Source organism: Heterocephalus glaber, unplaced genomic scaffold (assembly GCF_053883595.1).
Source record: "Heterocephalus glaber isolate CG9 unplaced genomic scaffold, H.glaber_assembly_v1.0 deba00000347, whole genome shotgun sequence".
Taxonomy (NCBI): Eukaryota; Metazoa; Chordata; class Mammalia; order Rodentia; family Bathyergidae; genus Heterocephalus; species Heterocephalus glaber.
In genome coordinates, this window is record NW_028258143.1 from 48,854,499 (window position 1) to 48,872,510 (window position 18,012).

General features: G+C 40.3%; 1 protein-coding gene across 5 annotated transcripts in view; it reads left to right on the forward strand.

Annotated features, from left to right (window-relative positions):
* Positions 1 to 18,012, forward strand: part of Cers6 (ceramide synthase 6) — a 299,942-nt gene that overhangs the window by 265,305 nt on the left and 16,625 nt on the right. The window contains exon 9 of one of the 5 annotated variants that reach the window (XM_087199926.1): positions 10,700 to 10,898. The exons of the other annotated variants lie outside the window; for them this stretch is intronic. Coding sequence (XP_087056052.1) covers positions 10,700 to 10,775 — 76 coding nt within the window. The 3' untranslated portion in view covers positions 10,776 to 10,898. Of the gene's footprint in view, positions 1 to 10,699; positions 10,899 to 18,012 lie in introns of those variants that run through there. 5 annotated transcript variants of the gene reach the window in all.

An 18,012-nucleotide genomic window follows, 5' to 3' on the forward strand; every position in this document is an offset into this window, starting at 1 on the left:
TTGATCAGGACCCACACCCAGGAACACCCAGCTCTAAAAAACCACCTATCAATATTTGTTAAGTGGATATGTGAAGGTTTAGAATTTCCCACGGAGCTTGCCACAGTAGTGACTCAGACTTTTGTATCCCACATTTGTTTTTCCCCAGCCCTTCAAAAAAAATTATTTTTTGAGATAGGGTCTCAGGCTGATCTTGAACTTGCAGCCTTCCTCCCTAAGCCTCCCAGAGTGAGACACCAAGCCCAGCTCAATTTTACTGTCTTAACTTTTTTGAATATACAGAATCCAAACTCACACCTAACCTTCACAGACAGCCATGTGTTAGACTGCTCTGTATCCTGTGCAGTCCCAACTAATGCCTTAGAAAGAACTATTGCAAAATAAATAACCCAGGTATGCCGGCTTATGTCTATAATCCCAGTACTTCGGAGCCTGAAGTGGGTAGATTTTGAGTTCACAGCCAGCCTGGGATATATAGTGAATTCAAAGCCAGCCTGTACTACATAGGGAGTACAAGAAATACAAGTACAAGAAATAGTTTAACAAGTACAAAAAATAATTTAACAACAACAATAATAATAATAAAATGTTTTATTCAATTATTGATAACCAATACATCGTATTGTGCTGTTTGAGTTATATATTAATTAGCTATGAAGAAATGTACCACTGAAGTATACTTTAAAACTTGTTTTAAAATATGAGAAATAAGTTTAAAGAAATTCTGGGCTGACAGTGTAGCTCAGTTCTAGAGTACTTGCCTAGCATGCAGGAGACCCTGGGGTCAATCCCTAGTAGAGAGAGAGAGAGAGAGTATTGAGATTATTCTGACCACATCTGTATTAGGATGACTGAAAAAGTTCCATATGTTTTAAGTTCTAAGTGACGAAGAAGTACTATTTTAATTAAGACTTTTAAATTATCTTTTTAATTAAAATGTAAATATAGAAAAAATGTATCTAACAAAATAGAATCATCTATTAACTATAACTTTACTGACCAGAAGTACAGGCTAATAAAATAAGGAAATCTATGGGATTGTTCCACAAAATAACATCTAGGAAGCACATTTGTTCCAACCGTGTCTCCCACCTGCCATGCGTGTCATGCTCTGCAATCATTACTGCTGTTAAGGTTGTTAACTTGAAGCAACATATCATTGTGAACCATCCAGTGATGGTAAAATATTTGTCAAGAACTTTCTTATTAAGCATTTTGATTAATAATAAGTGAACAAAACAAAATATGAAAATAGTTCTAGCTATCATTAATTTCACCAGAATATTTCTACTAATCAAGATTTTAGTCCCCTAGATTTTCCTTGTTTTTATCCATGGGATGTAAAGGTATCTTCATCTCTTGTGATGACTACTTGAGGTTGGTATGGAAGCACCAGTGGGACATGTCCTTGCCAGCCAATTGGAGAGGTGTGGGAAGCACTGAAGGACTATTTTTTGTGTATATAAGTACCTTAATAAGTACCTTAAGTCACCTCCCCTTCCCAGAACACTACATTATATTAGGAGCACAACTGGCAAAGTCAGCACTTTATGAAACAGGGTCAGCACCCTTCTCTTTGCATTAAGTCTACAATATTTTCCAGAAAGAAATCGGGTGCTTCAAAACATAGGTTAAAGCTCTCAGGAGGTGGTGTAGAAGAAAGGAGTGTGGATGCTGTCTAAGCAGTGAACTATTCATGAACCCCCTCCCCCTTTTCTCTTCCTTCCTGCCCAGATGATTGCATTTATTTCAAATTGTGTTCAGCCCGTCCCATTCCAAATTTAATTAGATATCGAAGTCCCCTGCTGTCCATGGCAGCCACACAGCATCTTCCTGAAGCACAGCTGTAAGGTTATTGTTAGATAGTCCTTAACTCCCTTGTCACCTTTCTCCACTCGGGTTAGTTCCAGCAAGGCTGGGTGGGACCACATCTCATCTCCCCTTTACAGGATGAGTACCTTGCACAACACATGGCGCTGTTGTATCTTGTCATATGTCTCAGTGATTTGTGCTACATCATGATTTGGAATTCACTTTGATAAAGGTCTTCTCTCTAGACATGTGCTTAGTTCACTTACTTCTAGTAAGTTGTAGGTTACAGCATCCCTGGATTTTTCCTCCCAAATCAGGGAGAAATACTCTGCTGCAGTACTGCCTAATTTCTCTAGTCTCCAAAGGCCACATATTCTGCCTGAATCCCCTACAGCTGTTTTCCCTCCTCACATGTTGTCCCTCGCAGGAAGAGTAGTGAGCTCTTTTTTAGGCATGGTGCATAGGGGACTGGCTTTGGGTGTCCCACACTTGACGTATTTGCTTGTGGCTTTTTTTAAACTTGATCTCTCTGTCCTTAAAAAGTTGGGAGGAGCTGATAAAAGCTTGCATCATTCTGAAAATTAACTGCATGGACAACTAGGATCATGGTTTATCTTCTAGCCTACTTTTTTTTTGGTACCGGGGATCGAACTCAGGTCCTTGGGCTTGTGAAGCAGGTGGCAAAACCACTGAGCTAAATCCCCAGCCCCTAGCCTACTTTTTTCCCCACAAAGAAATAAAGTGCTGTTCTGTTGTGCATATATTATATACATGTATATCTGTGTGTTTATATATATTTGATATATATCAAACATATATATATATATGTAAATCATACAGTGCAGCTAAGTGTTACTTACTCTTCTAATGTCAAATAAATGCCCCACCAGCTGCTTCCATGAGTTCTTGGGGCTTCTCTTCTTAGTAATTAAAACATGGTGAGACTACTGATCACTTATGCTGCAAAAGGAAAAAAGTTGAATATTACATTTGCCACATAAATTAGGGTCTTAATGGCTTTGAGATCTCAACTAAAAAAAATTTCACTGCATTTACATGAAAACCTAGCTCTGTCTTGATATGAGAGATTAGTGGCATATGTCTTTAATATGACTTGAGCTAGTACAAGTAGGAGGCTGATACTGAAAAATTCAAGCGAACATATCACTTATGAACAAAAGACACACACATTCACATGGCCATGGTCTGCTGTCTATCAGTAGTCAACAGGATTAATCAGGTGCCATTTTGGGAACATATGCTGCTTTGATTTCTTATGAACTTAATTTTATTCAAGAGCAGTGATGATAAAGGACTCATCCTCTAACAAACACTTTGGTTTAGAAGCTGCTTAGCAGTGGGACAAAAATGTTAAAGGCAATTAGGTTTATATTTAGTGATCTATCTGCACACATCTGGAGCCCATTTCAGGAATAATTCAGAAGGACCGATTCACTTCATGCCTCCTGCTACGAAATGAATGTGGGTGTCGAGCTGCTCTTTTCACAGCACAAGACATTTATTGTTGATTTTAAAAATTCTCCCACATATATAATCACTATTTTGGCAAATGATGCTATAAAATTTCAACTCCTTAAGCATACATAGAACAATCTTTTAAAAATAAAAGCCTTATAAGTTAAAAAACTAAGAATCAGTCACTCACAAATCCAAGCATTTAAATATCTACAATATTCTCAAACCAGTTCTTTACTGAGTGTGTTCTTTATGTAGAGACAAGACTGATTCCTGCCTCGCTTCTCCTCAGTTGAACAGCACTTTGATATTCGTCAGTGGAGCACTTTTTAGCTCTGCTGTACTCATTCACAGCTGTCAATATTGATGCAACTTAATGTCAACTAATGCTTTTCACATCTTCCCCCCAAAATGTATAGATGAGTAGCAGTTAATTCAGTTGAGGTCACACAACTAATTCAGCTTCCCAGTAGTATAGAGGCTGGCTGTTTTTCCAAACAGACTCTTAAATAAGATAATGAGGAATTAAGAATCCTGTTCAAGTTTCATTTTGATACTGATTTACTCAGTTAATTTAATCACATCACCACTCTTCTCCCAACTTTTGCTACCTCCACTGTAAGCAAGTATAGTTAATAAAGCCTTCCGTCTTGACAGCGAGTTTTTGTGTGTATTAAATAAGCACGCACGTAAAAGTACATTGAGAGCTTTAAAATACCGGATAGCACTGAGTTATGCTCATTTGAAGACAGTGGCTCCCACATGTGGAGGGGCAGTTTATCAGACAAGGGCAGATGAGGGAACTGAGGCAGAGGAGGATTAATTGAGGTAGGAAGGCTGAAGTCAATCTGAGTTAGGACAGGGAAAATTAAGAATAATCCTTAAATAGTCATCAGAGACAAGAATTCTCTCCTGCTAGGTTTTCAGATTGGGATGGAACGTGTGTAAAGACAGTGCCGGCATGGCAGGTGGCAACGTGACAGGCTTGCTGATGATAGGCCTGTGGTCCCCCTCCTCCTCAGCTCCTTTACTTGCATCCTGTCTTGCCCTCAGATACCATGACAAAACTGTTAGGCTAGCTGGCTTCTGAGATGTGTGGCTCTGCCTCTATTTCAGCAAATTTGTCTGGTCTCAGGTTTGTATGCCACTCCTCTTGACCTGATAGTGTGCTTCAGAGGCTTGAGCAATTGTGCTGGTGACCAGCCTGAGGAATAGGATGACAGAATCTTCCATTAGAGCTGTACTCACTGTGAATGCGCCTGCAATCCATAAGAAGGTCTGAAGAAAAACACAATGGAAACCTTTCAAGAATGATTCAATTAAGTGCCTCCCGGGAGAGCTGAGCGCCAAGGATGGAAAATTCAATATTGGCTCGAAGAAAGACACTTCATCTCGTAAATGTCTTCTTTTTTTTCTGTAATGTGGAAGGGAAAAAACTTCTGCAGCAACCTTTGAAAAATATGGCATTTGTTTTTTGTTTAATACCACCTCTTTGAAATTCTTTAATGTCAGTATCAGTAGGAAATTGGTTAAGGGAGAGGTGAGATTATAAATGAGTGGTTACAATGTCTAAAACCAATTGTTCAGATGTACAATTGAAATCTTGCACAAAATTATCTGTGCTTGAGGTCTTTGGGGTTCAAAAAAAGAGTGGCCATTAAGCTTGATACTGTGGGTAAGGGTACAAATGATGGTATCCTTTACCCTGTATGTGAAGAAAGCAATATACAGTAATATGCAACTCGTTTCCAAAAACTGAATTCACTATTAAGCAGCACTCAGAGAATAAGCTGTTTTCCTTTGACTTAAAAGTGACATTGTAATAGTCTCTAGCAAACGTATAGTTTATAATCAGCCTTTGAGCCATTTATAGGGAAATATGCAGTGAGAGCCATGCCTGCAGCAGGATCTAAATGGGATCAATAGGTGAATGTGAATTATTTTTAATGCCTTTAGGTGTGATAATGGCATTGTGGCTGGGTATAGAAAAGGAGTCTGATTATAGATTAAATAATATAGTGTCAGGGATTAATTTCTAAATAATGCAAAGTAGACAGGAGGGATGTAGAAGTGAAAAGCACATAGACTGAGTTAATTATTGTGGCAGCAGAGTGTGTAGGGAGGAGCATCAATGTGCACTTTCTATTTGTGTATGTATTTGAAATTTTCAGTGATAAAAATTAAAATTTTAAATGTGAATGTTAGTTCTAGTTGATATATGGGGCGAGAGACTCAAATTATGAGTAGTTAGGCTAGGATTCCCTCCTTGACAGACAAACTCGGGAATGGAGTCACAGCGCTGCCTCTCACTGCCAGTCCCTGCATGGAGCCCATTGCTTCTGACCAGCAAGAAGAGGTATGAGTCAGCTGTGTGATGCCGTGGTGACGGATACTGTGAGAGCTTTACATCACAGGTGGTGGCAATTATTACATGTAATGGCAGTCTACCAGGAATCAAACAAAACAGTCACGTGTTTCTTGTCCTTGTTATGTAGTGACTATTTTAGCACCATGTTACGTATACTGTGCTAAGACTACAGAAGTTTGGAACGTCAGAAAGCTTAAAACTGTGTCTTAGTGTTGGTGTTCATGATTGTTCCTCAGAATAGAATTTGAATATATTATGTTAATCAAATAGTTTATTAAGGAGTAGACTTTGAAGAAAGCATAAAACTGAATGTTGTAACTTGGAGCCTGCATCAAAGTTGTCTTAATAGGTTATTGGTCAAAGAAAATTTCATGAGATTTCTTTTTATATCAAATGTACCTTATCAAAAACTCAGGCTCCAGGCTAAACACCAGGGACACAAAAATAAATATGATCCCCCTGCCCCAAGGAGCTTGTGCTCCACTTCTAACACCAGGCAGCTAGTCCTAACCCACATAGGATGGCCAGGAATAATAGACAAAGAGAGCAAATTTTGCAGTAGGAGAAAAGCACAAGTTTTGGTTAATTCTGAGCACAGAAGCAGGGATGCTTTAACTGAGGAAATATTTAAGCTGGGCCTTGAAGAATAAATAGGTAGTAAAGGGGAAGAAAGGCAGACCAAACCTAAGGTAACACCATGAGCAAAAACAAAGAGGAGAGAATGAGATACAATGTGGAGTAGAGTGTTGGTCAGGAAATAAGTTCTTTGGTTAGACCACATGATAAAAAGAGGTTCTAAGGTTAGATTGTAAAAGTATATTAAAATATTCCATGAAAAGTCTTAAGTTTACCATGGATGCAACAACATGGTCTCACAGAGAAAATAAAATAAATTAACCCGTTTATGCTGAAGGTTGCAGTTTTTTCAATCTTGACACGAAATTCTTATCTGTTATCTAGAAAATTTTAAGGAACAAGATTTTGAAGAGAAGAATTTTTATTGTGTTCCATTGTTGTGTGCCACTCCAAAAATGGAACACCGGGCATAAAAGGATTAGGAACTGAGAAGAGACAGAGATACAGAAAGTTCATGTCCTCTGTCTTGAGTGAGTTGGGAGGAATGACAGATGGAATCTCTCACTTTGTTTAATTATTTTCATTTGCTCTCATTATTTTATTATTTTATTCAATTTTATTTTTTTTGCTAAGCATAAATAGCTGAATTTTCAATTAAATGTTACATGATGCAAGCAATTCCATTGTCTACCGTAATATGAAGAGAATATAGGAGAAGAAAAAAGAGCAGAGGAACTAATATTTAGAGGGGTGTATGTGCCATAAGCTCTCCAGATCCAATTAAGAACTAATTTTGAAAAGTCCAGTAAAGTAGTATGGTATCATGAAGCCATAGCATTTGCTATTAGTTGGGACCCAGTTATTTGAAAATCAGAGGAATGACTTTGAGGCTACCATCTGCAGAATGAGCCTGGATTGGCTTGGCTACTGGCAGTTCATTAATCCACTTGAGAATTAAGAGAATGTTCTGGGGCCAGGGATTTAGCTCAGTGGTTTCACCGCCTGCTGAGCAAGCGCAAGGACCCAAGTTGGATCCCCAGTACCAAAAAAAAAAAAAAAAAGTTGTTCTGAAATTTTTCACATAATCTAATTTAACAAAAAATAAACACATGTATTTTTCATGATCTGGATGACCACCTCCTGACCAAATAAGGCTGCATGATTTCATTGCTCACATTGGGGTTTTTTGTTTGCTTTGTTTTGTTTTGTTTATGATCACTTTGAATAAGGTCTAACATGTTGGGATACTCGAAGTCTGTTATAGAAGCTGCATAGGTAGAAGTTGATGGTGGTGGTTTAGGGTAGAGCAGCAGTAAACAGGAGTAAGTGGATTCCAGGGACTTTAGGAGATTAGCCATATTGTCACAGAAGGGATAGGTAAGAGATGTGGCCATAAAGGGTGATGCCACAGTTTTGATTAAGTGACTTGATAAGGGCTGAACCCATTAACTGAGGTTTGGAGATGGTGCATAAACCATGTGTTCAGTTCCAGGCTCTTTCACTCTGTCTGTATGACTCTAGGTTAATTATTTGACTTAGGGATGGAAGCAGTAATTATCTCTGGAGTCAAAGTGATTAATAAAAGGCCTGGCAGAAGTGATGATAGTGATAGTGATGCTATTGGGAATAAAAATAGAGTTCAAGGGTAAAATGAGTTTGGTTTTGGAGGTGCCTTACAAATACCTAAGAAGTGGTAGCAATCCATAAAAGCTTGGAGCTTGGAGCTTTAAAAAGACAAACTTACTGGAAAAGCAATTTGGATCATCATAAGCGTGATTTTGACTATGAGACTTAGCGTGGTGGTAATGAGACCAAAGTTTTTATATTGATTAGGAAATGTTTATTTCAGGGCCTCAGGCAGACATGCTGTAAAAACATTTTGCTCTCCATAGATGTTACTGTGCTGCCTTTGGGGAGCAGAAGAAATAGCATTCTGAGCCTCCTCCGTCAGGGCAAGGGGTGTGTAAATAACATAGAAGTCCATGGCATCTGAAAACATCAGTTTCGGCAGAGGATTCATTTCAAAGGATGAAAACATTGTTGGCAGCTCTGCAGTTGTAGGAGGCCCAGCTTCAGTCAGAATATTAAGGGAAAAAAATTGGAGCTGTGACTGGACTGTCATTTGTCTCATTCTGCAGAGGAAAAACAGTTGCAGTGGATAATGATAAAAATGCATAGTGTTAGCATTTTGTTGGTATTACAATTTCCTTCACTTCTGCCTGTTACCCTGTTCCCTTTAAACAGCTTCCAGAGTCACTTGGTATTAGCCTCAATGTGAGATTTCATCTTCTTTACTGCCTACCAATCTAATAACTTTATTTTCAAGAGCCTAATGTTCTCATTCTTTTTTCTGTTGCGTGTCTAATGCTTCCACTAACACTAAAGTCTTGGCAGTAAACAGGCCAAAGACAATTATCACGGCACAATGCACTGAAAAATTATTCTGGTGGGTATAAATATTGCAAGGGGAGTGTGGGGAGCAGCCCTGCTTGGTCTGTACTTGTCAGGCAGTGTGCCCAGCAGGCATACCCTGTGGACTGCTGAAGTGAGGGCCTTACCCGCTGTCCCTTTGCTTGGACCAGAAACTGACCACATATCCCCTATAATCAGTTGTAGCATTTTAGGAAGGGTCCATGAGGACCTTGGCAGGTCCAAAGCAGGTTCAATACACAGTCATTGAGCTTACGCTTCACAGTGAGCAGCAGTGAGATCCTGGACATCTAAAATGAAATAGACACACATTAAAGGACAAGTCATAGAAGAGGCCAGGCAGAGGGAACCTCTACTGCTGTCTACACCCTCAGGTGGGAATAGCCCAGCCCTGACCTCTTCCTGGAACAGAAAGAAGATTGATAAAAAAGGAGAAGGGCCGAGGTTGGAGAGCTAGAAGAAGAGACGATTAGAGCCTTTTGTGGGCCTTGATGTAAGGTGTTTAAGGTTTGTTTGTTTTTTTCCTTAGATTCTTTTACTGGTACATCTTAGGTATACAGTATGTTTACATTTATCGTTGGGTGCTTGTACCTGTACATGATGTATCTTGGTTCTTATTTTTTCCCCATTACCTGTGAGCCCTTTACCCCCTCCACCCTTCCCTATTTACAAAGACTTTATTTCCATTTCTCATAATTTTTCCTTTCCCTTCTTTCCTTTCCCCTTCCCTTCCCACCACCCCGAAAGTGTAAATAAGGATTAAAATGATTAAAATGAAGAATTGATAATTTGAAATAGGTGTCTAAGGTTTTATTCTAATTGCAGCAGACAGTTGTTGGAAAATTGAAAGTGGGAAAGTGATCATGATTATCTCTGACACCTTTCAGCATCACAGAACAGTAGGAACATTCCCTGCTGCCCAGGATACCTATCTCCTTAGAGTAGGTAGTTGCTTATTTGCAACTTTGATTGCCTTTCAAGGTGGGCTGATTTTTACTTGGATCGAAATCTTTCAGGTGACAAAGGTATAGTTTGCCCCAGAGCCTCATGTTACATGAGACCTGGCCTAACCTCCAGCCCCAGTTTGAGAGGTTAGATGTTAAATGCCCCAAAGCATCATAACATGGAATATAAAACAATAGCAGGTATCCAGCATAGGCCAATTAAGCATGTACTTAGCACCCCAAAGCAGGCCACAAAAACTTTTAAAATATTTTTATATTTGAATAGAAATTGATTTTATTCTTCATGTCTTCCCCTGCCTCCAAAAAAAGACTTTTAGGGACTGTCTTATGCTGGTTGGTAGTTAGGAATCATTTTTTGGTGTGTCTTACATGTGGACAGGTTTAAGGACACCACTCTTTCCTGGCGTTCGGCTTCCTTGTCTGATCCTATGGATCCTCCCTCCACTCCATCATCACTGTATTTACTTACTTTCCAAATCACTTTACAGACTCATGCTTCACACTCTTTCTTCACATGATAGTTTCTGGGAAATCCTGGGAGGTGAAGCATAAGCTTTGAGTGGCTCTGGGTGAATTAGGGTAAGGAAGAAACCGGAAAGAGTTGGGGCAGTTTGTAAACCTGAGCACTGTTGGATGCTGTCAGGACACTGTTGTCCTCATTAAAGAGCAGAGGGGAACAAAATTTAAACATTGTGGGCCGGGAATATAGCTCAGGAGCGCAGCATCTACCTGGCAACCGAGAGTCCCTGAGTTTGATTCCCAGTACAAAAAAAATTTAAACATTGGATTTTACTTGGTAAATATGGAGGCACACAATCATTACATTACCCATGGTCACCATTCTCTACTCAAAATAGAAATGGCTTGATAAAAATTTATTCAGAATTGTTACTCAAAATAGTAAAAAAAAAAAAAAAAAGTACTGGCAGGGAATAGAGAACCAAAGGGGAAGGGATTACAGGGGTGAGTAGTTCCCAAATTTACCAACACATTGCAATCACCTGGGGCTTGTTTAAAATTCCAGTGTCCAGGCTCTCCCCCAGACTGACTACATTTTAATCTCTGGACCTAGGTTCCACTCAAGTGTCATTACTGTGAAGGTCCCAGGTGATTCAGATGAGCAGGCAGGTTGGAAGCTGGATCGGTGAACAGGATTGTTGAAGCATGTGGCACACCATGGGAGGGAAGAAGCCAGGTTCTTCAGATGAAGGGAAGCCAGTTCACAGTGAAAGGCACTATCATGATTAAAAGCTGATTTTGACTCATCTCAATACACGTGTCTGTGTTTTGTGCAGGTGTCATATTCTCAGATGTGTTCATCAGTTAGTCAGAAAATCTGTATTAAAAAGGAGAGCGCTGGTAGAGCACCCTGCTGGATTGGGTGCTTCCCTCCTAGACCCCTAACCCTGACATTGGAGGGTAGAGGACAGGAGTACAAATAGAAGCCCACAGGCCACATAGCTAAATATTTGTTACAATTCAAACTTAACTCACTATAAAATAAAACATATTTTGACCTGAAATATAGTCTTACATAATTTTATGGCTACAGATATAAAAACATCATTATTAGTACCCTGTCTTTGAACAGTATTTAGAAAATGTTAATAATAATGAATTTTTTTTCAATAAATTCACAAATCCTGCATTTCTTCTTTAGGATAAATGTTTGGAAAAAGAATTCTATGCTTAGAAGATGTGTACATTTTGATACATATGTACCAGGCAAATAGAATATTATGCCTGTTTATATTTCAACCCCAGTTCCTCAACTAGAGAGTATGGAGGCTCAGTATTGTGTGTCCCCCATAGTTCCTGGCAGTGAGTGTCAAGCATACAATCCAAGCTCAATAAAGTTACTTCCACCTAACTTTCTTTGTATATTAACTTGTACGTTTTAGGTATACAATACATTTACATTTATCATTGCCACTTAACTTTCTTGAATATCAAATAGTGAGCCAAACTGCCCTTGTTACATTTATCGGCTTTCATATGGTCGCTGCAAAATATAGATACGTTGTTGGGATGAATATAATGGTAACATTCGGATCAAAAAGAAGCTTTATTACCCCAAAAGTGCTGCTAATGGCCAACCCAAATGTGAGCTTACAGGAAGAAGGGTCAAGTTCGGAATCCGGGAGCTGGAATGTGCACTGAAAACTTCTCATTTACTATGGTTCCAAATGACTTACTTGATCGTCTTTCCTGAAGAGAAAAGGGGCTGAAGTTGTGGTACGGGTGTGGGCGGCCCCAGGGTACTTTGTCATCACTCAGGTACTGTACTGGCACACAGAGGGCTCCAGGATGAGGGGGGCGGGGAGGCAGTGCTGCACACTGTGCTGAGTGAGCCAGTGCCGATTCAGTAAATCAAGACTGCTCACACAGGAGGAATCTCATCCTTCCTGTTCAGCCTTCTCTCACTGCTCCACACTTCTGTGGAATAGTTATTTCTGTGAACTATAGTCTGTGGGCATTATTTTCAAAGAGCTTCCGTGCTTTTCAAAGACCTTGTTTATTCATTCTTTTTTTCTTTTTTGGTACTGGGGATCGAACTCGGGTCCTTGCGCTTGCTCAGCAGGTGGCGAAACCACTGAGCTAAATCCCCAGCCCTTGTTTTCTCATTCTTTTAAAGTGTGTTCTCCCACCAAGATCTCTGCGGTGCCCTCCTCTCCAGCATCCCCACATCCCCCCTCTGTAATGGAAACCACTTCCAAATACAGTTTCCATAGGATTCTTCCTAAATCAAGGCCTTAATCTAGTCCCCACACACCCCCAAATCACCCAGGATTTCCTCTACTACTACTGTTCAGACTTCTCTTCCCAGCATGAAAGACCTTCCACAGAATGATGCCGGGTGACATTCCTTCTTTGACTACTGCCTTATGGGTACTCTATTCAGGCATTCCTGATTCCTGTGTATATTCTTGGCTTTTTCAGCCTATAGCATGGCCTATTCTTGGGCCATCTATTATATTTAAGACATTCTACCTTAATAATATGCTTGTCTGATCCTCCCACACTTATTTGTAAACTCTGGGTACAGTCAGAATCTTATCCATCTGTTATGGCTTATATCTAGATGTTCCCCCAAGCCCTCATGTGGTCATAGGAGGGGCTTTTCAGTGGCTGGATCTAGAGTGTGTGATGCTGGGATCAAGGGTGTGTGATGCTGGGATCAAGGGTGTGTGATTACAAAATTAATCTACTGATTGGTTTGGCATAGTTCTGGGTGTGGATAATGGGAAGGCCCTGCCTGGGTGTTAGTGCTACCCACCCTGAGAGCATGTAGCCTGGATAGAATATAAGGGACAGAAAGAGGGCTGCTGTTGCTTGTCTCTTGCTGCTTCACTGCCTGCTGCCTTGCTGCCTTCTACTTTCTGCCTGCCATGAGCTGGTGTGTTTCTCCTCTGCAGTGCCCCTCTGCCATGCTGCCCTGCCAACCTTGAACTGAAACCTCTACAAACTGAGCCAAAATAAACCTCTCCTCCTTTAAATTTGGGAGTCAAGTATTTTGTCTCAGCAATGAGAAAAGTAACTAAGACACCATTTAAAAATCTCTCTGGTGTTCTAGGAATGACCCCAATGTCTCTTTAATTTCAGAAGTTGTCTCTTTTATTTCTTAACATATTGTACATGGCGGGGGGGGTGTATGAGATGATTGATTAGGTGCACAGGAATGCTTAGTGGCATCACATTGATTAGTCCACATCTCAAACCTGTACACATTGAAAATTAAAGAGAACAGCATTATAAAACCTGTTGCTGGAAGTTTCCGGCTTTGTTTGATTGAATGGGAATTGGAGGTGAGTACTGTGAACTCTCATTTCTGATGCCAAGTCATGCCTGACCTGGTTTGAGTGTTGCTGACTGCTGCAGTTACAGGCAGTGGAGGCGAGAGATGAGTGTGAGAGAGAGCTGGGCCAGTGGCAGGCAGCTGCTGCACAGCTAAGCTCAGTGCTAGGTGAGGAATCGCTGTAGCCATTGTGGTCTGATTAGACGCCCTGCTGCCAAAAGCCAAGGCTCTGCACAGTTTCTGTGTGCTCTGGAGCCAGAGAGAGTCAGAGCTTTGTTCTGAAGCCCTTCCACCCTTCATTGGCTCCTTCCTAAAGGTATGATTTATAATTTTTCCCCTAGTTTTCTACTTTTCCCCATGTATCTATAAGTAATATGCAAAGCAATGCCTTCCCTCTCATTGTCTTAGCCTTATCAGGCCAAAGGAAAGAAATATCTGACTCGCTTAAGAAGAGTGTATCTGTACATACAGGACTTTTTTTTTTTTGGTACTGGGGATCGAACTCGGGTCCTTGCGCTTGCACAGTAGGCAGGCAAAACCACTGAGCTAAATCCCCGGCCCAGGATATCTTTTATATGGAGAAAACCATCAGAACAAGTGACATTTTAGGTAAATTTGAAAACAGGAATTAATAGAGCTACTTATGTTAGAGTTAAGAAATCTCTAGTAATCATCTTGTCTTGGGCCTCTATCTGTAGATAAGGAAACATAGGCTTTGAAAAAAAAAAATAAGTCATTAAAGGGCTGGCAAACAACTGAGTCTTGAGCTTGAGTATTTTGACTTCTAGTTTAAAAATAATACTCAATACCATCGGCTCTTTTCTGAGTTAGCTCACTTCCCACCCACCCTCCCAAACATATCCATTATATTCTACAGCAGTTCTTCCAGTTGATGACATGATTTCAATTCTTTTTTAACCAAAATGCTATTGGATTTTTTGTTTTGATGATCAATTGCCTTGTTATTATTCAGTGCATATTGCTGCCTGTGTGTTATTTTTCTTTCAAACTCGTGAAGCCTGCAAGAGCATTTTTTTCTAATCCAAATCTCTGCTTTTGCTCTCTTAATATTTTTTTTTCTTTGTTTAGGGGGAGAGTGTTTGATTTTTTTTCTCCTTGATTTGGAACATTTTACAATTTCATCAATTCTGATTGACTCTGGGGGAGGCACTTCTTTGTTGAATATGTGTTTACTATATCTCTCTTGCCAACTGAAATGTAATAATGATCCTAAGGTATAGAGCTTCCCTTAAGAGTGTAGGCTCATGATATATTTTCTTTTTGTGGCAGCACTTCCAAATTTTTCAGGGACATATCTCTAAGATAAAAATTAAAGATTGAATCCTAGGAACATTTAAATGAAAACACATGGGGCTGGGGATTTAGCTCAGTGGTTCCACTGCCTGCCTGCCAAGCACAAGGTCCTGAGTTCAATCCCAGTACCAATCAGTCAATCAATCAGTGAAAGAAAACACAAAGAGTTGTTTTTAAAAAGCACTGTGACACCTTCACTAGAATCCATGCATGTTTAAAAATTCCACACGAAATCATACCCGCTGCCTCGCCCCCTGCACACACACAACTACCTCAAGGGGAAATTTAATACCGCCAGGGTAGAAATAAGAGACTGTCCTCTTCTTTCCAGCCCCACCACAACTACTTCCGAGTTACCCACCTTCAAGTGGAAGAAGTTGGCATGGCTTGGTGGGGTAAAGAGACCAGGGCAGTGTCAATGTGGGACAGTAGAGCAAGGAGCCAGAGGTTCTGGGATTCTGGAATATTTGCAGAGACTTTACAATTGAACATATTTATTCTGAAAATCTAAAATGATCAAACCTTAAAATCCAAAGAGCTCCAAAATCCAAAACTTTTTGAGCATCATATTAACACTCAGAAACGTTTTAATTTTTGAGCATTTTGGATTTATGATTTTCAGCTTAGGGATATTTAACTGTAATCAATATATTGCTCTAGGAAAACAAATACCTCCTTGGTGAGGCAGAGAAATCTCACAGTAAACGGACACAGTAGAGCTTCCTGAAGTTCTGGTACCTGGAATGAATACACAATTTCCAAGGTCATGCTGACTCTCCTTGAATTTCTAAACAAAACAGGTGAATTTTGATCCCCAAACTATTAAATATGGAGATTCTCCCAGAGCCAAGACCCTGCTGGAACCTTCTCAGAAGATTTTTAGGAAGCAGAGGAATAACATTTTTTCTGGTGTCCCAGTGTGAACATGATGACTTCATAACTTTGCTTTTAGCTCTCTTGTGCTAAAATTTTAATCAAAAGCACACATTCTCTCTTCTGATGTAAATTTTAAGACAGAGAGACCTAGAAATAATGTGTTTAAATTTAAAACAACAAAACCTCTACATTGTGACCTTGGATAATTAAATACTATTTTAGGATCTTGGTTTTCTGAGCAAAAAGATGGTATTATACCCAGTCCACCAAATTTACAGGTTAATAATGAGACTCAATCTAATTAACCTGCAAGTTCTTTGTAAAACTTTTCCAATGGAGAAAGTATTACTATTACTGAAGCTCTCTTCAAACAAATACTTCAGTGGACTAAACTAATGCTTTGTGACCGACCCTTCCAGCACAGAGATAGAAAGATGGTGCCACCAGCCTCATTTCCTCCACTAGGGAGCAGGCAGACCACACTGCTGCCTTGGCAGGGACCAAGGCAGCAACCACTTACGCCACCACCCTGCAGGCTCTTCTGGCCTCAGAGCCTTTCCTATGTGGAAGTTCTGTTTAAATCACTAATAAGAAGATACAAATGGCCCCAGCCTCAGCAAATACCTGAGTAGAAGTGGAAAAAGATGATATTCCCAAGAACCAAATAACTAGAGCGACATCTCTGTGTTCTTGTTATAAATAGCCACACTGCAGATGTGACCTTTCTGCTGGGTGACTAAACCTTCCATCTCCAATTTCATGTTAGGAGCCAGTGGAGTCCCTCAGGGTAAGTTCAGTGAATTCTAAGAATGACCAAACCTTTCTAAGTTAAGCCAGTTAACTGATGAAACTCAAAAAACTTCAAAGCTGAAACAAATAATCTCACAAACAGAATTCCAAATTGGCATGTATTTAGCCTTTATGTATTAGGCTCTTCTAAAAAAAAGTTGAATCCCCAAAGAAAGAGAAAAGGAAGAAAAAAGCAGCCAGAAAATTTTGGCCTGCCATTGGTCATGCTAAGAATGGCCTCTACCATGGATATGAGCAAAAAGATAGCCTTTCAAGGGAGAAGCATGTGAACTTGGGGGAGAGTTCAGAGCATATTATTCTATCCTGCCATATGAGAATGGGAGGAGGGATTTAAACTCAAAACTGGAAGAAGGAGTTCTTAGAGTCTCATTCTCTCTTAGATTTCCATCTGCCCAGCAGGAGCTGGCCTTATCTAACCTTCGCTTGAAGTAAAGGATATTTGGAGACATATATACGCCTCAGCCCTTCCAAAGAGAAAAGCAAAGCAAAGGACCTGGGGCTGGTAGTCCTCTTCTCTGAGCTGAATTTAGAGAAATATCTTTGATTTTGTATTTTTAACATTTCATACACATGACAAGGTAGTAGTGAACGGCATTATATGATTAATGCCGATAGTTCTATTAGGATTTAAGAATTGAATGGAGTGGACCAAAATCGGAAAACCAGTTAAATAAGCCCCATGGGTCACTGAAACAGGGAGAACCTGGAATATGGCTACACAAAACTAGATTATGAGCTCAGGAGATAACACGTCACAGGAAACAAGAACAGGGAATGACAGGCCAAAGAGAGAGAGATCTGCACAAATGCTAAGCAGCGGATGCGTTTGTGTGCTTTCTTGTCATAGTGTGGTGACACTGTGGCTCTGAGCATATGGTGAAGAGCTAAGAAGGGCTGGGAAAGAGGAATAGTAGGCTCCGGAGGGCTCATCCAGCACACAGGGGGCTCAAATTCCGGCTCCGCCAGCTCCTCCCTGTGACCTCAAGAAATGTTCAGACTCCCTGTTCTGCAATTGCCTCATCTGAAACGGGTGGGGACAGCCCCCACAGAGGAGGAGAAAACAAGTTTTCTCCCCAGGGTTTACTTCATGAGGGTTAAATAGGTTAACATGGAAAGCCTGAGCCCAGCTCCTGGAACATAGTTAATTATCAGTAAATATTAGCTAGTATCAGTACAGAATGAAACAACGTATGTAATGAGTTCAGCACATTTGTTGAACATGTGGTAACCACTCACTAAGGATCAGTTATAGGGAAGCAGGCAAAAGTGGTTTTGTAGCAGCCAGGCAACACAGAAGTAAAGTAGACCAAGGGTGAAAAACAAGCCTGGTGGAACCAGTATTCATGACAACTCAGGCCCTGGGACAACTCAGGCAGGGAGATGGGGAACATATTGGAGGGGAACAGGCAGTGGAGGCCTGAGGAACGAGCAGTCCAAGAGGGGGACATGAGGCCAATGACTTAACTTTGAGAGAAACCTCTGCCCCAGCCAAGAAGTTACCGGTCACAAACTTCCTGTGATAAGAGATTGATTCCTAGGTCTGTCCAGGCTGTGACTCAAAGTAAAAACAAACTGATTGACCTGTGTTT